Genomic DNA, 23834 nt, shown 5'->3' on the forward strand with positions numbered 1-23834 from the left:
CCCAGTTCCCGTGGGTCTGAACTGAACCCAGAGAAGAGGAGGGTGGAAGGAGACAGCACCCCGCCTCTCCCAAGACTCTCCAACAGTGGGCCCTCAAATAGGGGTCTGCTGCTGACATCAAACCATCCCTTCCAAATGGCTATCGCTTCTGATTTCCTTTTGAGAGGTATTTTGAGGGGTCAAGAGATCCAAGAAGAGAAAATGAGAGGAATGTTTTGAAGAGGTCGAAGCAGAATGACGATTCCCCTCAAAATGGACAGTTGTCTCGGGAGGACTTTCCCTTACTACCTTTCTCTCTCTTTCTCCATCCAGACTCCTCATTGTTAGCACCTGGCCCCTTCCCCACCCATCCGCCACCAGAAGAAATTCAATCAATAGTTCTGCTTCTCCAGTCATTTCATCTATAGGTTAAAAATGCTGCATTTTACAAATGCTTCTCACTTGTATTGTGCTCTCAGGTCTTTATTAGATTGCTTGTAAAATGTTGCATTTAATAAACTTAATTGAATCTCCAGGCCCTTTCTCAGAGCACTATAAATATCAAAAACTGTCAAATAGAGCTTTTTTTCCTATTGTGTAATTTTTGTAAATGGATAGATAAACATGAATAAAATAACAGGGCACAAAGAAAAGGATTTTGTAAGGAAGTATAAAGCCAATACCTTTTGTAAATTTCAGAACAGCTTAAAGCAGAGCTTTTCTTCACTTCGATATATGTTGTATTTATTTAAAAAATCAGTGTAAGGAAGTTCATGTCTCATGATCAGCCATGCAGAGAGGCAGTGGACAGATGTACACAGACACATATCTTTGTGCCTAAGTATGTAAGCTTACAGTGGTAGGGTTTGAGGCCAGCCTCAGCAACTTAGCGAGACCTTGTCTCAAAATTTTAAAATAGGGCTGAGCTGTGGCTCAGTGGTAGAGTGCCTCTGGGTTCACTCTCCAATGCTGGAAAAGAAGAAAAAGAAAGAAAACACAAGTTTTAGGGAAGAAGAAACAAGGAGGTAGTAGTCAAAGAGTACAAAGCTTGGATTATACAAGATGGTTAAGTCTCCAGGACCAGCTATACAGCACATCACCTATAGTTAAGGATACTGTATTGTATGCTTAAGATTTTGCTGAGAAGACATATTATTAAGTGTTCTTATCCCAAAAATAAAAACAATGATAATAATAAGAGAACGGGAAAAACTTTTGGAGGTTAATGGCATAGATTGTGGTGATGCTTTCACAAATGTTATCTCCACATTGATCAAGTTGCTTACCTTAAATATGACCTGCTTTTTGTATGTCACTCACACCTCTGTGGAGTGGTCTTTTGAAAAGAGAAGTACAAGTTTTAATTGACAGCAAAGAAGCCAATGCAGCTCAGAATTTTACAATTGCATAACTCACCGCTGATTTCTAATTACAGTGTGGTGATGCACTCTGTCAGATGGGTTGGACAACCGCCTATAGCACCAGAGCAGAGCTAGGCAAGGTCTCAGCACATGCCTGCGGACGGATTGACAGCCATGTGTACAGTTAGCATGCCAGGGAATGTCTAATGACTGGAGAAAATGGCCCCGATCTGTACATTTGCAGATTTCCATGTTGTAAATATTCCCATGGCTGATTTTAAATCTGATGTCATTGAACTTGAAGTTGGGAAAAACTATGTGCAAATCTGTTTGAGAGAATAGTGATGTAGCATAGATGAGAAAACATAGGCTTGAGTAAAAATACAAACCCATTATTGCTGGTTTCCAGCTATACTAAGTGTAGTTAACTCAAAGAGAACTCTGGTCTCCTATGGAGTCCATTGCTGGCTTAGATCTCCTTGGGTCACTGTTGTCTCATATTATCACCTTGTTTGATACTGACCATATTGTAAAAATAATCAAAAACTGGGATTTGAGTTTGTGGAAAGTAAAACTAGAACTTATGGAGATAAAACAATTTAAATTTGTGGCTGACTTTTAAAAATGAGGAAAATGTCCTCATTGATAACTCCATGATGACAGGCACAGGTGTTGAAGTAGGTTTTCAAAAACCTCTGAGGATCACTATAAGTTGTGCAGAGAAAACCTCTGTACTCATAGTGACTTGTGTTTTCTAAACCAAAAATTAGGTCTTGAGAATAATTGACTATAAAAGGGACAGATTATTTGAAGTAGAATTACAAGCACTATGTTGGGAAATCAAGGATGTGTGACAACTATTTCAATCCTAGACATCTGAATTGGAACTGAGAATAGCCCAGCTGGTAAGCAGTGCCTGCTACCTAGACCAGGGCTTTTTCAAAAACCATGTTTCTTGTCGTCACCCCTAGAGTAATGGAGGTGGGAAAAGAACTCAGTAGATAGAACAGCTGTTTTTACATTTTGAGGGTCCTGGGTAAAAGCTTATTTGCAGCATATTTCCCAGTATTAAAAAAAAAAAATTAAACAGCACTTAGGTAAGCCAGGTCACCTTCTATAGTAGTTAAGAAACCCAGACTAAGACAAGTAGATTCTTTGTTATTCACAAATGAACAGCAAGACTTACTATTCTTGTTTTTGCAAGATGAACACCTAGTACCTTCCAATTTCAAATACAGTTTAAAAAAAACAGCCCTTCCCAAAGATGTCAACTAACATCTGAACCATTTTTGATAGTCAAGTGTGTAATGCATCCTATGAAAGTATCTCACTTGATTTGTTTCACTTTATTTTAATATCATCCCTAAGCCCCTTTTGCATACATAACTCCAATAACAACCCCCCAAAAGGCAACATAACAACCTTATCTCCACTGGTGTCTACTTGGCACCGATCTGCCCTGACCTTAGACAGGAGCCATTGTTAAGGGTATAACGCATTTACATATTTTGCAATAAAACATCAGTTATTTGCATTACTGTGTCAAGTTTTATTTGATTCTTTCACCTAAAAATGACTCATTTTCCTTTCTTGTATTTTAAAAACCAACTACTCTAAGCTTGTTTGAGAATAATCAAAAATTGCCCATTTAGCTAGAAGTCATTTTCTTTTCAAAAGGCAAATGTTATTTAATCTTTCAGCTGTTCATTGTGCCATCATAAATACTTTCTTTTCAGCACAGTTGTGGGGACTGAAATGAGCCCACTAATTGCCTCCCATTTCGACTGACATGTGGTGGTTTAGTGGAAAGAGAACACAGCAGGGAGAAGGAAATAGGAGGCTGAGAAAATGAGAGCTAATTATTTTCACTGCCTCATGTCAGGCTCTGTGTCAGCCTTGTTTTTACAAACTGGAAGGTTTTAGCACTAAATAAAACAAACTGGCGTCATGTTTTTATATACTGGCAGTGTCATGGAAGCAGCTGCACATCTCAAAGACAATATAATGCCTGCGTTCGCATGGACACCATCTGACAGACACTGTGAGCCACGGCTAATGAGGATATCACAGTGGTGCCAAAGTGAAAGGTGCTGAATTATGTATGATCCTGCATCGGTGCAGCAATAGTCCTGTACATCATTATGAGACATTGTTTTGCTGAAGAGATTAAAACATTCTTAGTTCCAGACCCTGCAACCTACACGCGCTGAAAGAGGTTATTAATGGAATTTTTAGGGAGAGTTTCTTGTGGATTTCTTTGGGGTTGAAAAACAGATCTCATGGGACAAAGCCGTGGTGGGTCATGACACTGTATAGATAAAGAAGAGAAGCAAATTAACCATACTTGTATTATCTTCCTTTTAAAGGCAGCATAATAAAATATAGTGGAGCGGGGTGATACTTAATGATAAATAACCCAGGTGCTATCACGGGATGCTCCACTCTCCTGCCTTTAACACAGCGGGTTTCGGCAGCTGAGCTAGATAATAGCAACGCATGCAAAGGAGCCTTCCGGGGCCTCAATCTCAACATCTCACTGCTGTTAACACCAGCCTGACCAATATTTTTATCTTGCTTTTATTTCATCTGGCATTACTTTTTAACATTTCGCAACAGTCAGTTGTCTGCTATGACTCTTGACTTTGTTTCCCCCTCTTGAATCTTGAAAAGTTTATTCCCACCGCTCTATTTTGTGTTTAAAAGTATCTCCACGGTACAGGTCTTTTTGCTGGAACCCTGGTAGTCTCAAGTGATTTTGTTTTCTCCATTCATGGGAGAAGAGGAGGGGGTGGGGATTTTGAAAACCAGTGTCTCTAAGATTAGACTTGATGTACCCAGGACTTGAATTCCACCTCCCTCAAGCTAAATGGCCTTGCTGCAGATCTCTCTGGTTTGTGAGGCTCAGTGTCCTCATCTGTAAAATGGGGACAGCATTCTCTAGAACAGTGTAAGGCTGAGGGTTAATAATGTACCCAAATCTCAAAAGCGTGATGCCAGGCAGATACAAGTACATACTGTAAAATTTTAATCTGTGGTGATAGACATGGGGCTAGTGGGCCACTTGGTTGTAGAGGGGGCTGCCTGGGAAGAGGCTAAGAGAACATTCTAGGGCACTGGGAATGACTTGCTTGTTTTGTTGGTCACCCAGGTGTATACATTTGTCAAAACTCAGTGAATTGTGCACTTAAAGATCTGCATGTCTACTTCTGACATCACTTGGAATGACAAAAGAATTTTAAACTGCTCACAAAGTGTGTGACAGTGATTTCTCACAAAGAGATACTTAATTTAGCATGAACTGAGTGTTGTTTAGGATTTTATCTTCTCAGGGTAAGAGTTTCTGTTTTCTTTGGCCAGGAATCTTAATTCAGAATTCTTTTTTGACAAAATTGGCATTCCTGAAGCTGATCAATAAGGATGAATCTCATCCTCCATGAACTACAGACTTGCCCCTAAAATTATCCAGGTATTTCAACAGCTTCCCAGAGAAATATACACATCCTGGTCACCCATCAGAATTGTCCTATTTTTCTTCAGTTTCAAATGTACAACTTCCTTCTCCCCAGCAAAATTCCATTATTTTATTGAAGATTTGTGTGGAGGGGCAGATTTTCTAGCTAGTGGGAAGTTTCAGGTTACTGGTTTTTGCTACGATAAGCCCTAGCAAAAGCACATCCCAGTGCCCAACTTTGCTCCTCGGCCAGGGCCTCTTCCCTATGGATTAGTAATTGGCACTCTCCAGAAAGCTGTGTCAGGATACATAGTTGAGGGCTGATGCTGTGGCTCAGTGGCAGAGCACTTGCCTAGCATGTGTGAGGTACTGGGTTCGATTCTCAAGACCACATATAAATGAATAAAATAAAGGTCCATTGACAACAAAAAATATTTTTTAAAAAAGATACACATTTGAACAGTGCAAATGGAGGGAAAATTGGCTATGCTAGACTTCACAGAGATAGTATTTCATCTCTGCCATGGAGCCCCAGAGAGGAATTCACCAAGAGAATCTGGACTGTTTGTGATTTTTGCCTTTCACATTAACTTGGGATTCCTGGCACTGTTGTTCATCCTTTTTTTTAACCTATAACAAGGGAAAGTTCAGGATTCAAAAAAATCTGAGAACAAGTGCTATAATTTTGGATCTGGCATGCCCAATGGTCTATGTGTTAGAGGCTTGTTCCTCAGCTTGGAGATGTGAGAGGTGGTGTGGTGAGCGGTGGGACCTAGTGGGAGGTCTTCAGGTCATTAAAGGTGTGTCTTCATAAGGGATTGTAGGATCCTGGTCTCTGTCTTTGCTCTCTGGCCATAAGGTGAATGGTTTTATTCCACCACATATTTTGGTCATGAGGTTTTGCTTTGCCATAGGCCCAGAAGCAACAGGGCCAACTGATCATGGGCAGAAACTTCCAAAACTTTGAACCAAAATAACCCTTTTCTCTTTATAAGCTGATTATCTGAGGCATTTGTTACAGTTATGGAAAGCTAACTAGCACAGGAAACCTGCTCTTCATGGCACCAGGAAACTGCATTAGGTTGACCTCAACCCACCGTTTGCTACCTGTGTGATTATCTCATCTCTCTGTGCTTCAACTTCTTTGACTAAGACTCTGGCTGTCAATCACGTTGAATAGCCACTGTACCTCCAGACATCTGATGGTCTGATGAGGACTGCTAAAGCAGAGAAGGGCAGAATTGGTGTTATAGGACCCATCTATGTAAGGAGAAAAATGTATTCTATTTATTTCCTAAAACAAGTCACTGTTACGTTGCCACTTAGCTACACCTCTTTTCTACAACACTGGTCATTCCCTGGTGTCAGGATTATTCAGACTCCTGCCCAAGTAAGATACTCTGACCCAGCCTGCCTACTCTGGCATGATCCTTAGTATAGACGACCCTTTACACTATTCTGCCCACCAATGCTCCTTTGCTCTTTGTCTCATTCTCTTACATCATTGCTTGGTGACAGGCTGGCTAGTCTAGTGAGCTAATTGGAGCTATGTTGATGACCATACTGGAAACAATAATAATTACTCCTTTTTGAGTTCCTAATTTGGCTCTGACACAATGCTAGGTACTGCATTTATATTATTTCATTAAATCATCACCCAATACAACAACCCACTTGTGAATAATAAAAAATACTGAGATTCAGAATAGTTATATAAGTTCATTATGGCTAAGGGGGGAAAACTAGGAGTTGAACCCAGATAAAGGAGCTTCAAACTTGTGGTCTTCTACCTTGCCCTCCATGTTCCCACAATAAGGCCTTAATATATCATCTTTTCCCAGATTGTTCCCATTTTAATAGGAATACTCAATGTCTTAATCCAATTGGGTGAATAAGACAGACATTTCAGACTTTCAGGGATGAGGTGGTTTGGGAAAAGGAATCCTTCAGGGACCCCGTGGGCTCTCTCAGAATCCGGAGCTGTCTGCTTTTGATTTGTGCCTGTCGGGATAGAGAGTTGTTCACAGATGGCCAAAGTTACCCTTGAAAATCTCCCATTCAAAAAAAAACCCATGTTTTTCACTCATATCAAGCCAAAATCAACACCAGCTCACCCTGGTAGAAGTGCATATTTTTTATTTCAGAGCCCACCAGGCTACCAGGCCTCTATCATGACTAATAAGCAACTGTGCAAGTAAAATCCTGCATTAGGCTCATAAACATGTGGAACTATGACTTTTAGTGACATTGTTGGTGATTTAATTCATCTTGTTTTGACAGTTTCTCAGGGATGAGTTGGTCAAGAACTTGGAATTTAGTAGTAACCTGTGGACAATCCTCACTGACAATTTATGACTCACCAGGTGGCCAAAATGCCAAGGATACCTGAGGTTAATTTGAAACTGAGAAAAATTTAAGGAATTCTGTTGCTTCATTTGTGGATTACTTTTCTAAGCTAAGTGTCGAGGACACCTGGAAATTCTTAGGAATATGTCAAGGCTTTGGCATGTTAAGTCAGTGCTTTAGGTGAAAGCTATGTAGTCCCTTTTACTCAGCTTTCTAATAAGCGATACCTACTTTTTTTTTTTAGAGAGAGAGAGAATTTTTTAATATTTGGTTTTTTTTTTTTTTTGAGTTTTCAGTGTACACAACATCTTTATTTTATTTATTTATTTATTTAATGTGGTGCCGAGGATCAAACCCAGCGCCCCGCGCTTGCCAGGCGAGCACACTACCGCTTGAGCCACATCCCCAGCCCCAACGTTACCTACTTTTTAATGAAATGGATAATGCCCCCCTGTCTTATACCTTCCTTGATGACAGTTTTATTGCTTCTGTAACTACCTTATGTTTCAGTTAAAAGGCTTTCTTTCAAATAAGAGGAAAAGAGAGTTTAAAAAAATAAAAGATCTGGCTGGGGTTGTGGCTCAGTGGTATAGTGCTTGCCTAGCATGTGTGAGGCACTGGGTTAGATCCTAAGCACCACATACAAATACATAAAATAAAGGTCCATCAACAACTTTAAAAAAAAAAAAGTTTAAATAAATAAAAGATCTATAACCCTCTTATTTGGATCGGTGTCCCTCTGAGTTGGCTTGGGGAACAGGGAAGCCGCTGCTGGCCTTCTGGGTTTTTGTTATTGTTGCTTTATCAGCAAAATCTTCTCAGCTCCTTCTCCCTCCTGTCTGTTGTGAATGGCTCCTCCCTTGAAGTCTGGCAAAACCACTCATTGAGTCCTGCCCCCCACCCCTTCTGATTGCCCTTCTCCATTAGGGTCTTCTCCAACTTTGGAGTCAGGTGGCCTTGGCTGCCCTAATCCCACCTCCACCATTTACTGGCCAAGAAACCCAGGGAAGTTTCTCAATTTGTCTGAGCCTCATTTTTCTCATCATTCAAAGGGGAAATAGGCCTGACTTGAGGGTTCTCATGAATACCAAATAAACTAGCATGATGTAAGTACCCAGCAATATACACAGAGCATAGTAAGCCCTCCAAATGTGAGGATCCTCCCACCAGCCCCTCTTAACATGGCGCTCCTCAGACAGCACGCCAGGGGGCTCTGATTTGGAGTATGAGGTCAAGGAAGAGCACCAGGGTTAGGAGCCTGTCAGGAGCCCGGGCATTACACACAGTTCAAAGTCTTTAGACTGTGCTTTTGTCTAATGTAATTCCCAAACTTGACAGGATAAAGAAACAGAACTAAGTAAACTTAAGACCTTTTATTCCAGCCCTGCTTGGAGGAGGCCCTCTCCATTTCAGAGAAGAGCAGTCGTGACACCAAACAGTCATTATCCTGCCCAGTTATCTCAGGGTCCACGTTGCCTGGGTAGCAGTGGCTCCACAACAAAGAAGTATTGAGAGATTTGTCAATTCTCAGCCACTAATTTGACTTCTGTAAGACTAGAGCTGGGTTTTTATTTTACTGAACTAACCTTTTCTTTCACTAATTGGCTCTCCATCTTGTGAATGTGGCTGGGCAAAAAGGATCCGTCCCCTCAGACGTAAGCCCCACTTGTGCAATTGGTCCAGAGCCTCCCCCAAAACATCAGCCTCCCCCAGCTTCTGTTTGAGCCAACAGGTTTTCAACAACCTCTTTGTTGATCCTCTTCCATGAGAATTGTGTCTGAGCTTGCTCTAAGAAGCATCCCAGGCCCACTCTTAGGAGTGTTTTCTAGTTTCAGTATGTGAAGTGCTTGGTCCATTTTCCTTAATCTCTCAGAATCCTTCATTTAAAAAAAAAAATTGTAAAAGAGATGTGAATTCACAGTCCAGGGGTCAAATTTGGTACAAAGACACAGGTTAATATTTCCTTTGGATTGCATACAATGTTTACCTTCCAACATTTTTATTACTAAATTCTTCATAGAGCAAAGCTAAAAGAATTTTATAGTGAACCCTCCTATATGCATCCCAAATTCAGTCCTTATCATGTCACTATGCTTACCTAGCTATCTAACAATCCTTATTTTTTAAATTCCTTTCAAAGTCATTTGCAGACATCAGTACATTTCCTCCTAAGTACTTCAGTATGCCAGAATTCAATAAGAAGTGCACACATCTCAAGGTCACATTCATTGAGTTTTGACCAGTGCCTCCTCCAGCGTAACCCTAACATGCATTAACAGAGCGCAACCAGCCCGGGGAGTTTTCTCATACCCATCCCAGTTACTCTTCATTGGCAGAGGCAACCATCTTCTGATTTCCATCATAGATTAATTTTGTTCAGAATGTAATATAAATGGAGTCCTTAATATGTTCTCTTTTGTGCAATACTTGAGTATATTTTATGTAATACTTTGAGATGTACCCATGTTGCATACCTCAGTAATTTGCTCCTGTGTATCACTAAGGAGTAATCCATTCCATGAGTATACCACAGTTTATCCATTCTCCTTTTGATGGACAGTTAGCCTACTTCCAGTTCTTTGTCTATTGGGATAAAGCTATTAAGAACACACTTAGATCTAAGTCTTTTTCATTTATCTTGGGTAAATACCTCCTAGAAGCAGAATTCCTGGCCATAAAATAGGTATGTATTTAGTTTTATAACAAATTGCCCAAACTGCAATTTATTGGGTGATTTTACACCATTTATATTCCTACCAGTGATGTATGAGCATTCCAATGGCTCCAAATCCTTGTCATTGTTTGATGTTATTTACCTTGGCCATTCTGGTGGTGGTAGTGGTGGTGGTACCTCATTGTGTTTTAATTTGTATTCCCCTGGTGGTCAATAATATAAAATGCTTTTTTGTCACATTCACTACATTATTGAAAATTTAATTGACATAGCATCACTTAAAAATTAAGTTTTACATAAGAACCCAGATTTCCAAGATTGTCATAAAACATTTAAGGGCCTAACAAAACTGGACTCCTGTTCCCACTTGGGAACAATCAACAGAAGCTGTAGTGGCTGTGCCTTTAGGGCAACTGCTCTTCAGCTCCCAGAGTCCCTAACCCTCCACCCTGCTCCCCAGTTGTCAGTTCCCACATGCATCACATTGGCAGTATGTTTTCCTCCCTGTTAAGAGAAAAGTGAGCTATTTCTTGAACCCATATCATTATCAATACTGGGAAAATTAAAGGTAGACCAAAAGGGCCATATGGAGGAAAATCATATTTCTTTGTGGCAATAAGAAAATATTCCTATGTTTAATGTGTAAATCAAATGGATCTAAGCTAGAGAGAGAAAAGAAAAAGGTAGGTTAATGGGGTGGGGGGAGGCTCATAAGATCTGTAGAGGTGAAGAGCCAGGTGGAGGTGGAAAGGAGGGCGCGGGGAAATACTGAGGTTTGGTATTGGCCAAATTATATTGTTGTATTATGTACATGTACAAATATGTAACAACAGATCCCACTATTATGTCTAACTATAATGTACTAGTGGAAATATGGGAAAAAAATTAAAATAAATGGATCTATTTTGAAAGGGTACACTTTGAGACTCTAATGAAACTGCCTGGCCTCACTTATTTTTATTAGCTGCTTGGCCCCATTAGCGTTTGGGGTTTGCAACACCTAAATAGAACACTTGAACTGATAAATCATGTCTCAAGGCTGCACTAACTGGGGATTATTTAGATATACAAAGGGATCTAATTTCACATCCTCATATTGAAAAAGGATTAAAAAAAAAAAAAACCACTCCTCCCATAATAATTTATTTAGACTATTTGGTGTGTTATAAAACATAGAGACTAAAAAAAAAAATTGTTTCACTTTCTCAATTCTGTAATTTTGCTTTTTAATTCCAGGATTGTAAGTGGAAAATGTATATGGAGATGGATGGGGATGAAATTGCAATAACCTACATAAAAGATGTGACATTCAACACTAACCTACCTGATGCAGAGATTTTGAAGATGACAAAGGTAAGGTTCTATTTACAGCTTAAAAGCTTTTTTGAATTCACAGATATCAAACAAAGACATTAAAATACCCAGCAGTGAGCTTTTGTGCATGTCGATGCTCACATCAGCTCAGCCTCAAGCTGGCTCTTGAAAGGCACATTTTATTTAGCAGATTGAGACTATAATAGTTTTTTGTTAAAATTCCACTTATGCTGTGTGAACTAAAAAAGCACTGTAAAAAAAAAAGAATCGTTTAATTTTTTAAATTTCCTTTTACATTTCTTTATGCTTACTCTATCATTATTAAAAGAAAGAAAATGTTATTGATGAAAATATTTACTTCAATTGGGATTCTTTTAAACTTCAGAAAACTTGTCAGGAGGAAGACTTTTCTTGAAGGACTGAGATGAGGCTATTTCTGAAGGACACTTTAAAGTCTTAATGGCTTCCTTGCCATTAAGGAAGGAATTTATTTTGTGTGTGTGTTGCTGGGGATTGAACCCAGGGCCTTGTGCATGCAAGGAAAACACTCTACCAACTGAGCTATGTCCCCAGCCCTGCACCTAGGAATTCCTGAAGTACTGAGAACATGTTACCACTCCAAAGTGGTATGAAGCAAGCCATAGAAACACAGAAGAGAGACTTGCAGAAGTGCTTCGCTGGCTCCTCAGAATGGAAAACAATTCCATTCCGTCCCAACCATACTGAAAAACATACACGTGACACTTTAATTGTAGAAGGGAAACAACTTCAGGCAAAGAACAGTGGGACAATTGCCCGAGCCTCTAGTAACCGTTAACTCCAGGACACCAGTGACTGTGTATTTGTTTTCAGGGAAGCAAATGGGACTTGTCACAGAAAACCAGGGTACAAAAACACAAGTAGAACAGAAAAATGAGTGTTCAGAGCCACAGCACTAGACTTGTAAATGCGTTCTCCTGTTCTACACAGGCATGAGATTGCTAAACACCCAAGTCCTTTTAATATAGGAGCAGACTCATCATCAAGCACACTGACTTAATGTTCGTTGTTGGATTCCTTTGCATAACTGGAAGGTACTTCAGTGGCATTATTTATCTGTCAAGGTTATGATTTAATTTTAACTTTTTTGATGCTGTAGGGGCATATTATTTTGATGTTTCTTGAAGACAGGAAGTATAGATGCTTTTTCATAAAACTGAATACAGATGTTTCGGTTATACTACCATATATGCAACATCGCATACCAATATTGACAAGGCTCATAGGAAAAATAAGATTGGGCAGACCATTCAAAATGTGTACAACATTTTAACACCAAAAGAAGTAAAAATAATCCTAATTAAAAAAAAAACAAAAAAAAAAACACAGACTCAGTAGCACAGGCCTATAGTCCCAGCTACTTGGGAGGCTCAGGTAGATATTGCAAGTTTGAGGCCAGCGTGAGCAATTATCAAGCACATTTCTGTACCCAACTCAGGCAGTCATTGTTTTGTAGCTTTAAACCTGGAGGGACAACAGAATGGGAGCAGAAGGCAACTCACTTCTATAAGGATTATTTTAATCAAAATTAACATAGGATCCAAGGTACAGGCTTCTTCTCTAATCCTTTGTTGTTTTTTATTAAATTTTATTTATCCTAATTTGTTATATATGACAGCAAAATGCAATTCAATTTATATTCCACAACTAGAGCACAATTTTTCATGTCTCTGGTTGTATACAAAGTAGAGTCACACCATTTGTGTTTTCATACATATACTTAAGGTAATTATGTCCATCTCATTCCACTGTCTTTCCTACCCCCACGCAGCCATGGTGTCTTTATTTGTACGCATAGCTTTGCAGGATAACCTGACAGAGGGGATGCTCAGGGATTGTCGGTACCTCTGTACCAGCTACTGCCCAAGGAAGACACTTCCTGGTCTTCTCATATTATTATGGCTCTCTCTTAATTTTGAGAAAGCTTTCTGCTGATGCTTCAAACATGAGCATGAATGAACAGCTAATAATAGGACTGAGTGATAGTGAATGTTATATCACAAAAGAGGAGACTGTGGGAAACAGGACTAGCTGTTTACAAATGTGTGAAAGGATGTTTTATTAAAAAAAAAAAACCCAGAACATTAGTGTGTTTTGAACCAAAATGACTTCTATGTTAATCTGATACTATATCCCTATCTTCCAACTGTGTATGGCACAACTGGCCTCAAAGAAACACACTATAGCCGAGCAAGTTGTATTGCGGTACCATTTTACCCTGACTTTTGTTTTCCAGCCACCATTTGTAATGGAGAAGTGGATTGTAGGAATTGTGAAAAACCTGACCGTGGAGTGCACTGTCACATATGAGGTAAGCTCCTGGGGAGGAAGGCTGGTGGCTCCACCATCAGGTAGTAGGTGAGGATTCATCAGGTCTCTCTGAGTGCACCTCGCTTACTGGAAGACACATGATTTAACCAGCACAATTATGGAGATTAATGTAACTTCTCTAACGAAGTGTTGGGAAGAAAAGAGAACAGGATAAAGTACCTAGATAGAGGTTGGGGAACCCTTCACCCATTTATTCTTTGACTGAATGTAGTAAGTTAGGAATGAGAAATGCCAAAGAGGGACTGAGACAGATTTTGGCCTTCTTGGAACTAAGAGTTTAGGGTGAGAAGATCAGTGATTCTTCAAAAGACAATTCCCACTCCACCTGGGAAGAGAGTGCATTTATCAAAAACAGATGAACAGTTGGGTGCAGTGGTGCATGTCTGTAATCCCAGCAGCTCAGGAGGCTGAGACAGGAGGATCATGAGTTCAAAGCCAGCCTCAGCAACTTAGGGAGGCCCTACGTAACTCAGCAAAACCCTGTCTCTAAATAAAAAATATTAAAACAGAGCTGTGGGATGTGCTCAGTGGTTAAGCACCCCTGGGTTCAATCCCCAGTACCAAAAAAGAAAAGAAAGAAAAATGAACAGACTCCATAAATTTTCATATAGAAAAATGGATTCTTTTAGAAAAAATTGCTGTTGAAATTAAAATTCATAACATTTAGTACCTGCTGGCCTGCACTGTTCTATAATTAGGATAGATGAGGTCTGTACTCTCTTCAGACTTATATTCTAAGCAACAAAGAATGAGAGGTAGAAGATGGGAAATAACTTGGGGTGTTGGATTGGAGAGAAGAGCTCTCCTCCAGGAGGAGACAGGAAGTGGAACTGGAACAGCAAGTTGAACTCTAAGGAACAGAGTCCATGACAAAGCTAGCCAGGTAGCCATACCAGCTCAGCAAGGAGGTTCAGGAAGGAGCCTGTATTCACTTTAAGCACAGTGGGAAGTCAGTGGACATTTTAAGCTATAGAGAGAAAGAACCTAATTATGTTTTTAAGATCTTCTGTAAAATACTGTGTATATAGTTAACAATACTTTGTACTCAAAATGTAAGCAAATAGAGTTCATGTATTTTACTGATATTTTTAAAAAATTACACTAACAGAAAATGATCTCTCTATAAACATGTTTTAATAATCTATGTTCAGGGCTGAGGTTGTGGCTCAGGGGTGGAGCGCTTGCCTAGCATGTGTGAGACACTGGGTTCAATCTTCAGCACAACATAAAAATAAATTTAAAGAAAGGTATTGTGTCCATTTATAACTTGAAAAAATTAAAATAAATAAATATAATATGTGTTAATAAATGTATTGAAACTAGACTTTTTTGTTTTTTGTACTAGGGATTGAACTCAGGGGCACTTGACCACTGAGCCATATCCCCAGCCCTTTTTTGTATTTTATTTAGAGACAGGGTCTCACTGAGTTGCTTAGTGCCTCACTGCCGCAATAAACGGCTCCTACTCCTGCTGTATCAACGTACACAAGTTATTCGTCACCCCCTGGTTATTTTGCTGCAGCCGGACTGCGGCACCTCACCATTGCTGAGGCTGGCTTTGAACTCACAATCTTCCTGCCTCAGCCTCCCAAGCGCTGAAATTATAGGCATGTACCACTGGGCTGGGCTCAATAAATGTTCAGAAATGTACAACATCTTCACGGCTAGTAGGATACTGTCCTTACAAATTAGTGGAACCCTACACAGAGCCAGGTGGATTGTGCAGTTATAATCAGAATCTGGGGACACATAAAGATATCAGTATACATCTATCATCCATAGGACATGCACTTTCTTAAAGATTTATCAGGAACCAATCACCATAAGAAATGCAGACACCTGCTGTGTCTCACCAACCTCAAGTAAATACTGAGAGATAGTTATCCTTGTCTCCATTTTTCAGATAGAGAAAGTTGATCAGAGAGATGAAGGGCAGTCCTGAGGCTTGAGGTACTCAGTGACAGAGCTGTGGGGGTCACATCAGCATCTGCTGACCAGAAAAACACTTTCCCCTCTTGTTAGCTTCTTAAAGTCGACTTTAAATTGGACTTTATAAACTGTGCTTTGAGAGGGTTTCCTGAGCTAGCCTGGTAGCTCTTCTGTATTAGAGATCCAACTCTGGCCAGCCCACTCCGAGCCTGATCTGCTGGCAGTGATGAACCTTACCTGCACAGGTTTGCAGGTATGCTGCACCTGAGAAGTAACATGAGCTTTCAAAATATAGCTTGCAGGGCACAAAACTCAATCAAAGGAGGTTAGTTGGTCTTGATCTTGTCATCTAGACCCTTTGGCACCTGTTAATAGGTCCTCACTACCCAGAAAAAAAAAAAAAAAACAAAAACCCTCTTCTTAGTAAGCAGATGGTTGGAGCAGCCAGATTTCACTGCCTGCTGTAGGTGTTTCTGCACACACCTCCACCTGTTCCTTGCTGCTTCTCCCTCACTCCCCTTGCTCTTCCTCCTGCACCTCCCCTTTTAAACTCCATAATGATAAACCACTTGTGTCTGTGCTTTTCACTTCTGAGTTTTGTAACTGTACTGAATCTTGGAGACTTTGTTGTCATTGTTGCTGTGTTTTGTTTTGGGATGCTGGGGATCTAGCTTAGGGCTGGACAAGAGCTTTACCATTGACTTAAATCCCCAGAATTTTAACCCTTTAATCTGCATGGATTTGGGAAGCCTGGTGATGAGGGAGATTTCAGAACAGAAATGGGCCATGCCTTGATCTGGTATCCTCTCCTTTTTCTGATCCTGATTTCTTACTCTTGACCCATCTCACTTGGCACCTGTTACCTTTGGCTCTTCCTATGGGGACTAGTTCCATCGAGCTCCCCACATGCACCCAAATTCTCTGTGACCAAAGGCTGGCTTGACCAAAAGGGTGTTAAATGTTCATTTCTTCAATAAAAGATCTCTTTTTAAGTACTAAAAACAGAAGAAATTATTTTTCATTTCTTATCAAAGAGGTAAGTGGAGATTGGCCAAATGACACATACACATTATGAGAGAAGATAATCACAAATGTAACTACTACTGGAATCTACTGATGAATTTGTTATACTCCATTAAGAAATAAAATTATTTTATTTAAGAAATAAAATGCATTAAGAACACATGCTTAGAATTTCTAAGACCTTGGATTCAATTATAGCACAGAAAGGAAGAAAGAAAGAAAGGGGGAAGGGAGAAGGGAGGGAGGGAAGAAGGAGAAGAAGAAAGTGCTATAATCCACTAAGGAATGAAGTAGTTAAAATTTTCCTCTTAATCAATTTAGCATATTTAGGCAAACTATTCAAATAGTTTACTTAAGACAAGTGTTTTAAGGTATGAAATTGAAGTGACATAACAACCCAGGTTTCTTTTCTTCCCATTTTTAAATATATGTTTGCTCACAGGTTTCTTTCTTTTTCTATTTTTTTTTTTTAATCAGAATGATGTGAGAACTCCAAAAAGCACAAAACATGTCCATTCGATTCAGTGGAGCAGAACCAAGCCTCAGGATGAGGTGAAAGCTGTCCAGCTCTCCATCCAGACCGCGCTCCCCAACACAGAGGGCAATCCTGGCAGCAGGTCCAACTCAAGTAAGTTCATATGCTCATAACACATGTGTGCTGGATTTCAGAAAGTTACAAAATTCTCATAGCAGAGGTAAGGGCCAATCGATGTGTGGACTCAGGTTTTCAATATAATGCTACCTTCTTATACTTTTATAATATTGGTTTTATAAACAGATTGTATGGAGAGTTGTATTTATAGACATAAATGAGCATATTATAATAAATTTCAATATTTAAATACCTATGATAAAAGATAAATATTTATGATTTCATTGCATTGGCAAATAAAAATGTGTTTGCAAGGTTAGTTTCCAAAAGTGTGTCTAAACTATGTGCAGTGGGCACACACCTGTAGTCTCAGTGGCTCCAGAGACTGAGGCAGGAAGATAGCAAGTTCAAAGCCAGCCTCAGCAATTTAGCAAGGCCCTAAGCAACTTAGTGAGACCCTGTCTCTAAGTAAGTATAAAAAAGGGTTGGGGATGTGGCTCAGTGGTTAAGTGCCCTGGGTTCAATCCCAAGTACAAAAAAAAAAAGTGTCTATACCAATATGAATTTTAATTTTCCATGTGTAGCAAACATTCCTACAAAGCCATTGCTGTCACGGGGACAACTTTTTTGAGTCCTGAACACCATTGCTACATCAAAGCATGGGAATGATGAGGGAAGGATGGAGTGAAAACACACAAGGGCCAGGAAGGAAAGAAGAGAGAATAGAGGAAGACTGGGAAAACTTGAAATGCAAATGATGGATAGTGGTGATAATAAGTACAAATGATATAAAGAAACAATTTAGAATAATAGAGAGGAAGGCTAGCTGACTGGCTATCAAATTGGTCTTTATTTGATGGATTCGAGGAAGAGGTTCTGATCCTCAGCTTTGTAGATCCAGAAATACTAGTAACTGCAGAACTGGGACAATCTAACAAACACGTTGCAGACAGATGTAGACAAAACCCCCATGGAGTTCCCTCTTCACCATGAGAAATACAACCGCCAAACAAACCAGAAATACACGTTTTCTGAATAGTGCATTGTTTTCCTAAGGGGAGAATATGCCTGTGGAGCTACGTGAGAAGGTTCTTTGGTGGCCTGGAAACAAGCCAGGGCCTCTGTGAACCTGCCAAGATGACTGGATATTCTTTTTTTTTTATTTTTTTCTGGTACTGGGGATTGAACCCAGAGGTGCTTTACCACTGACCCATATCTCCAGCCCTTTTTTTGTTTTTATTTTGAGACAGGGTATCACTAAGTTGCTTAGGGTCTCTCTAAATTGCTCAGGCTGGCTATGAACCTGGGATCCTCCTGCCTCAGCCTCCCCAGCTGCTGGGATTATGAGTGCATATCACCATGCCCAGCCCAGCTATTCTTAAATGTCCATTAACCAATGTGCCCAGAATCCTGCTTTTATCCACCAAGAAATTTTCTGACAGCATGCCAAAGCTATCCACCTTTGTCCACATAGTTGGTTCGGTTATATTCTGATAACGAGGCCATTCTGACCATGCTGATTGGGCTTAAGTTTTTATCAAGTTGTCTTGTCTACAAACACATTGGGAAACATATTTTAGGTGTGCTGTTTCTACAAACAACTATTCTACACCATAGACATGGATTCCCATCAGCTTCCCCCTCCAAGTTATTTTCTATTTGTTAATTCAACGAGTGCTGCCTGGCATGCCCACTATCATACCTTCAAGGACTTTTTTCTATAATCACTAACGTTTATAGCGCATGTGTTACTTCTACAGGCTTCATAGCTTTGATCCCTACTACCCCTGTGAAACCAGGATGGGGGCCTTCTTTCTACATTTCTGCTGTATTTTTCTCTTCCATAGTGGTTTTCTATTTCCCTACACCTGTGATCCTCCTGCCTCAGCCTCCCCAGGTTTCCAATATAATGCTTCCAGGACACAAAATGTCTGCCATCACCTTCAAAGTTTTTACATAGTTGAAATCCTACCCTGTTCAAAGTCACCCAATAGAAACTCAATCAGCCCTGATTCCAAATTCCCTGGGGGATCTTATGGTACCTCTAGCCTATGGGTGCTATTTTTTTCTCCCAAGCATTCTCCATGGACCAGTGAACCAAGTGGTCAGAATGAGATGGTGATGGATGGCAGAGAGTCACAGCAACATGCTGTGACCTGAGGGATGGAGGCAGGGATACCCTTCTCCGAACAGTGCAATGGGCAGACTTCCAATGTGCCCTCTATTTCTCTTAAATATAAATCTTTTAAAAGACAGTAAGTTATTCTTTCTCTAAAGATGTATGCAGGGGGCTGGGGATGTGGCTCAAGCGGTAGCGCGCTCGCCTGGCATGCGTGCGGCCCGGGTTCGATCCTCAGCACCACATACAAACAAAGATGTTGTGTCCGCCGAGAACTAAAAAATAAATATTAAAAAAATTCTCTCTCTCGCTCGCTCTCTCTCTCTCTCCCACTCTTTAAAAAAAAAAAAAAAAAGATATATGCAGGAATGGTCAGTGAGAGCCCTTCTATCTTCGCTTCTATCTTGACTTTTATTTGGAGTTGCTCCAGATGAATTTCTACCCTCTCAATATCAACTGGAGAGTTTGCAACATTGGTTTCCCTTTGACTTACTCCAGTTTGGGCCAGTTCACCTCCCTTCCATTCTCCCTGTATTCCTTTTTAACCCTTTATCCAATATGATATGAAGCCCCGAAGGATTCCACCCAATCAGCTAAGATCTCTTTTTTGGGCGGAGGGGGTATACTGAGGATTGAACTCAGGGGCACTCAACCACTGAGCCACATCCCCAGCACTATTTGTATTTCATTTAGAGACAGAATCTCATTGAGTTGCTTAGTGCCTCACCGTTGCTGAGGCTGGCTTTGAACTTGAAACCCTCCTGCCTCAGCCTCCTAACAATCAGCCAAGATTCTTTCAGCTGCAAGTAGCAGGAAACCCAGTTTCCACTGACCTCCTTCGAGGATGGTCAAAGGGTGATCTGAAGACCAACGGCATCCAGATCACCCCCATGAACTTGTTAGAAATGCAGACTTTAGGGCCCAGCCTCAAACCTACTGAATTAGAAATCTGGGGGTAGAACCAGCAATCTACATTTTAAGAAGCCCTGCAGGTAATTCAGAGGTATTCCGAAGTCCCTCAGCCACTGATTTAAATTACAGTAAAATGTTTTGTCTTCCTTAAGAAGTCCAGAGGGGGCACAGGCAGGAAGATGAACCAGTTCAGTGATGTTGAGGTCAGGGAACCCCCTTTCCTTCATTCCACTCTATCATACTCACCCTGTTGGCTTGACTCTCAGTCTAGACCCTCTTGTATTTATTGTCATGTGAAGATATGACAGTGCCCAAAGGAAATGAGGGGTGAGGTCCCCGCTCCTGTTCTCACATTAAGGAATGATGAAAGCTTTCCTAGAAGATTCCAGCAGACTACCCCTCACCAATTCTGCTTTGGCTTATCCATTCCTACCATCAGCATGTCTGGCTTAGACTAACCAAGCCAGAAAGTGGCTACTGGGGCTGGAGACCAAACAAAATCAGGGCTCTATGGGAAGCTAAATTTTCAGAGAAGTCAAGGTGAGGGAAAGATGGCATTGTGACACTATGTGATTCTGTGTGTATGAAGTTTCTAGAATAATCAAAACCATAGAAACAAGCCAACATGGTAACACATGCCTGTAATCCCAGCAGCTTGGGAGGCTGAGGCAGGAGGATCACAAGTTCAAAGCCAGCCTCAACAATTTAGAGAGGCCATAAGCAACTCAGTGAGACCCTAAATAAAATATTTTTAAAAGACTGGAGATATGACTCAGTGGTTAAACTTCCCTGGTTCAATCCCTGGTTTGGAAAAAAAAAAAAACATAGAAACAAAGTCAAGGTAGATGCCAAGGGGTGGGAAGAGGGAGGAGGGGAAGGAGGAAGTGGTGTTTAGTGGGCACAGAATTTCCATGTTGCAAGAAGAAACCATCTAGAGATCTGGTGGACAACAATGTAAATATACTCATCATTTCTGAACTGTACACTTAAAAATATATGTTATGGTAAGACACAACAAAAGAAGGCATCAAGGTTGACTGAAGATTCCTATGCACAGGCCACTGGTGTCAGCACAAGTCCCTCACCCCCAGGGTGCTGATCATCTGTGCCCAGGCAGAGAGGGAGGCAAAGAGAAGTGAGCACATGCCGCTCCCCTCCAGAAAGTTCCATCAGCATATGCAGAGACAGAGAAGGGGAGGAAATATGGCAGGGAGCACCACCCAGAACTCTGGCCTGTGGGCAGCACAGTTCAGGCCCTGGGAAGACAAGGAGATCCCAATGAGAGGAACTTGTGTGGCCACTGAAATACAGCTTACTAAGTGCTCCTTGCAAATTAGGCTTTTTCTTTTACCCTCACTTCTTCCTACCTGACACACAGCTTCATTTCTTATTACTGAAAGCTCTCCTCCTTGCTGACCTACTGGCAGTTCTCTGGAGATACGCTGTCTTCCTTCCAAACACCTGACTGTTTGCACCTTTGGAACTTTACTGCTTTTATCTGCCTTTGGGTCTTTGAGGGTTTCAAAGCACCAGGTTGGCAAAAAGCCTTTAGTTTATAAAACATGCCCCTGACACCCAAGCACAAACAGCAGTATCTACAAGTGAAAACACAACTACATAGGAAGAAGGTGGGATTTACATGCAGAAGGACCTGGGGTAATTGAATGAGTGAACTTGGGCAAGTTACCTGACCTTTCAAGCTTCCTCATTTATAGAATAAGATTATTAGTATTTACCTGAGAAATCAGCAGAAGAATTGGACAATGCCAAGCACATGACATATATTCAGTGCCAATGTCCTTATTGGGGGGGAAAAAAAGTTCTTGTACTAATATAGGAAATGCCCTTATACTAGTCTAGAACTTCTATGAATGGTAAAGCTTAGCGTGTTCCAAACAGCCTTGCGTTCCCCTGAGACAGTCTTGTGAGTTAGACATGCAGCTTCAGCGTGCCTTAAAGGATGCTCATTTCCATTTCTCCTGCAGGTGCTGACTGCCACTGGTTAGACACTCTGAGGATGCGGCAGATTGCATCCAACACTTCTCTGCCGTGTTCCCAGAGCAATCCTATTCTGGGGTCATCATTCTTCCCATACTTTGACAACCAGGATTCCTACGCTGCAGCTGTGAGGCGGACCCAGGGGCCCATTAAGTATCAACAGATTACTCCTATCAACCAGTCCAGAAGCTCCTCCCCAACTCAGTATGGGCTGACCAAAAACTTCTCCTCTCTGCATCTCAACTCCAGGGACAGTGGCTTCTCCAGTCTCAACACTGACAGCTCTACAGAGAGGGGCCGCTACTCAGACAGAAACAGGAACAAATATGACCGAGGTAGTTCATCCCTCAATTCTTCTCCTAGAGGAAGATACAGTGGGAAAAGTCAGCATTCCACTCCTTCAAGAGAAAGATATTCTGGAAAGTTCTACAGGTTGTCCCAGTCAGCACTTAGTCTTTACCAGTCACCTGACTTCAAGAGAAAACCTAGTGAACTCCGCGTACCCAGAACCATCCCAGGGATGCCCTTGCACCCTGAGTCTGACTCCAAAGCCAGTGAAGAGGAAAGCAAAGTGAGCGAAGGAGGATGGACTAAGGTGGAATACCGGAAGAAGCCCCACAGGGCCTCCCCTGCCAAGACTAACAAAGAAAGGGCCAGAGGAAACTACCGTGGGCGGAGGAACTTTTGATGAATTGACCTAGGCCCGAGTTTTCTGAACAGATGTTTCTTGCAAAGGATTTTCATAACAGGATGTCTTCAGACTCAGTTACCAAACTCACAACAACTCTTCCACGTTTTGGATTGGGAAATACCTTCTAAATGAAACTACTGCCAAACCAGGGCCAAAATTATGGATGTCGGTTGCCTAGTAGTGGTAACTAGACTTGAAACTTTTGTTGGAGAAGGGGCTCTGCCATCCCTTTACCCTAAGCACTGACATTCTGGTTAGCAGGACTGAGACCTGAGAAAGGAAGTGAGGTCAACAAAAAATCAGAATTCTAGATAAAGTCAGGAACAGTAATATTGAATTTTTCCTTCTGTTAAAAGCTCCTGTATGGCTCAGCAAGACACCATGATTGATCCTTTATTTATTTAAACTTTTGATTTTTTGTTCATCTTGAATTTTTTATATTAGTTGCCCAAGGCTCGTGTCTCACTCATCTCACCCTTGTCTCAGCCCTGCCAGTTAGTATTTATTTGAGTAAAATATTTGTGTTTCTATCGTGGTCACAATTGAACTGGTCTGATTTGTCCATTTTAGGTAATAAAAAAAGCTATTGAACTTAATGTTGGTCTTGATACATATCAGTCACCACGGTTCCTCAGAAACCAAAGACCTAAATTGCTGAGGAGGTTTGTGATTTTTTTTTTTTTTTAAGTTCTCAGGGGTCCTTTTGAGTAGTTTTCCACATTTTGCCAAAGAAAGAGCGAGGAGGTGAAAATAGCAGTCCATACAGTGCCCTTGCCATGAAAGAAATCTAAAATCTAAAAAAAAAAAAAAAAAAAAAAAAAGAACAGCACAGAATAATAACATCACAAGTTAAAAATCAGAGAAATTTAAAATTACTTGCATACTTATTAGAACAAGACAGTAAATACCAGTCCTGCCGCAAGACAGCTCTAAGCAGCTGGGGGGTAGAGAGGAAACTGCTTGCAGTTCAGGTCAGGAATTCAACTTAAATATGAAATTCTTCATATTTTACAAATCAAAAAGTCGGGTGGCAACAAACCTATATCAAATAAATGTTCCTTTCAGTATTTGAGAT

The 23834-nt window shown here is 40.7% G+C and overlaps 1 protein-coding gene across 4 annotated transcripts in view; it reads left to right on the forward strand.

Annotated features, from left to right (window-relative positions):
• Positions 1-23355, forward strand: part of Map3k20 (mitogen-activated protein kinase kinase kinase 20) — a 170231-nt gene extending 146876 nt beyond the window's left edge. For all 4 annotated transcript variants that reach the window (XM_046447168.2, XM_046447169.2, XM_046447167.2 and 1 more), the window contains exons 17-20: positions 11048-11164; positions 13401-13475; positions 16925-17075; positions 22056-23355. In XM_046447168.2, the coding sequence (XP_046303124.1) occupies positions 11048-11164; positions 13401-13475; positions 16925-17075; positions 22056-22756 (1044 nt within the window). In that variant the 3' untranslated portion in view covers positions 22757-23355. The remainder of the gene's footprint in view (positions 1-11047; positions 11165-13400; positions 13476-16924; positions 17076-22055) is intronic.
• The last annotated feature ends 479 nt before the right edge of the window (positions 23356-23834 follow it).

The sequence above is a fragment of the Marmota monax genome, unplaced genomic scaffold, assembly GCF_021218885.2.
Source record: "Marmota monax isolate L192 unplaced genomic scaffold, Marmota_monax_Labrador192_F-V1.1 WCK01_AAM20220418_F8-fsc00007, whole genome shotgun sequence".
In the NCBI taxonomy this organism is placed as follows: Eukaryota; Metazoa; Chordata; class Mammalia; order Rodentia; family Sciuridae; genus Marmota; species Marmota monax.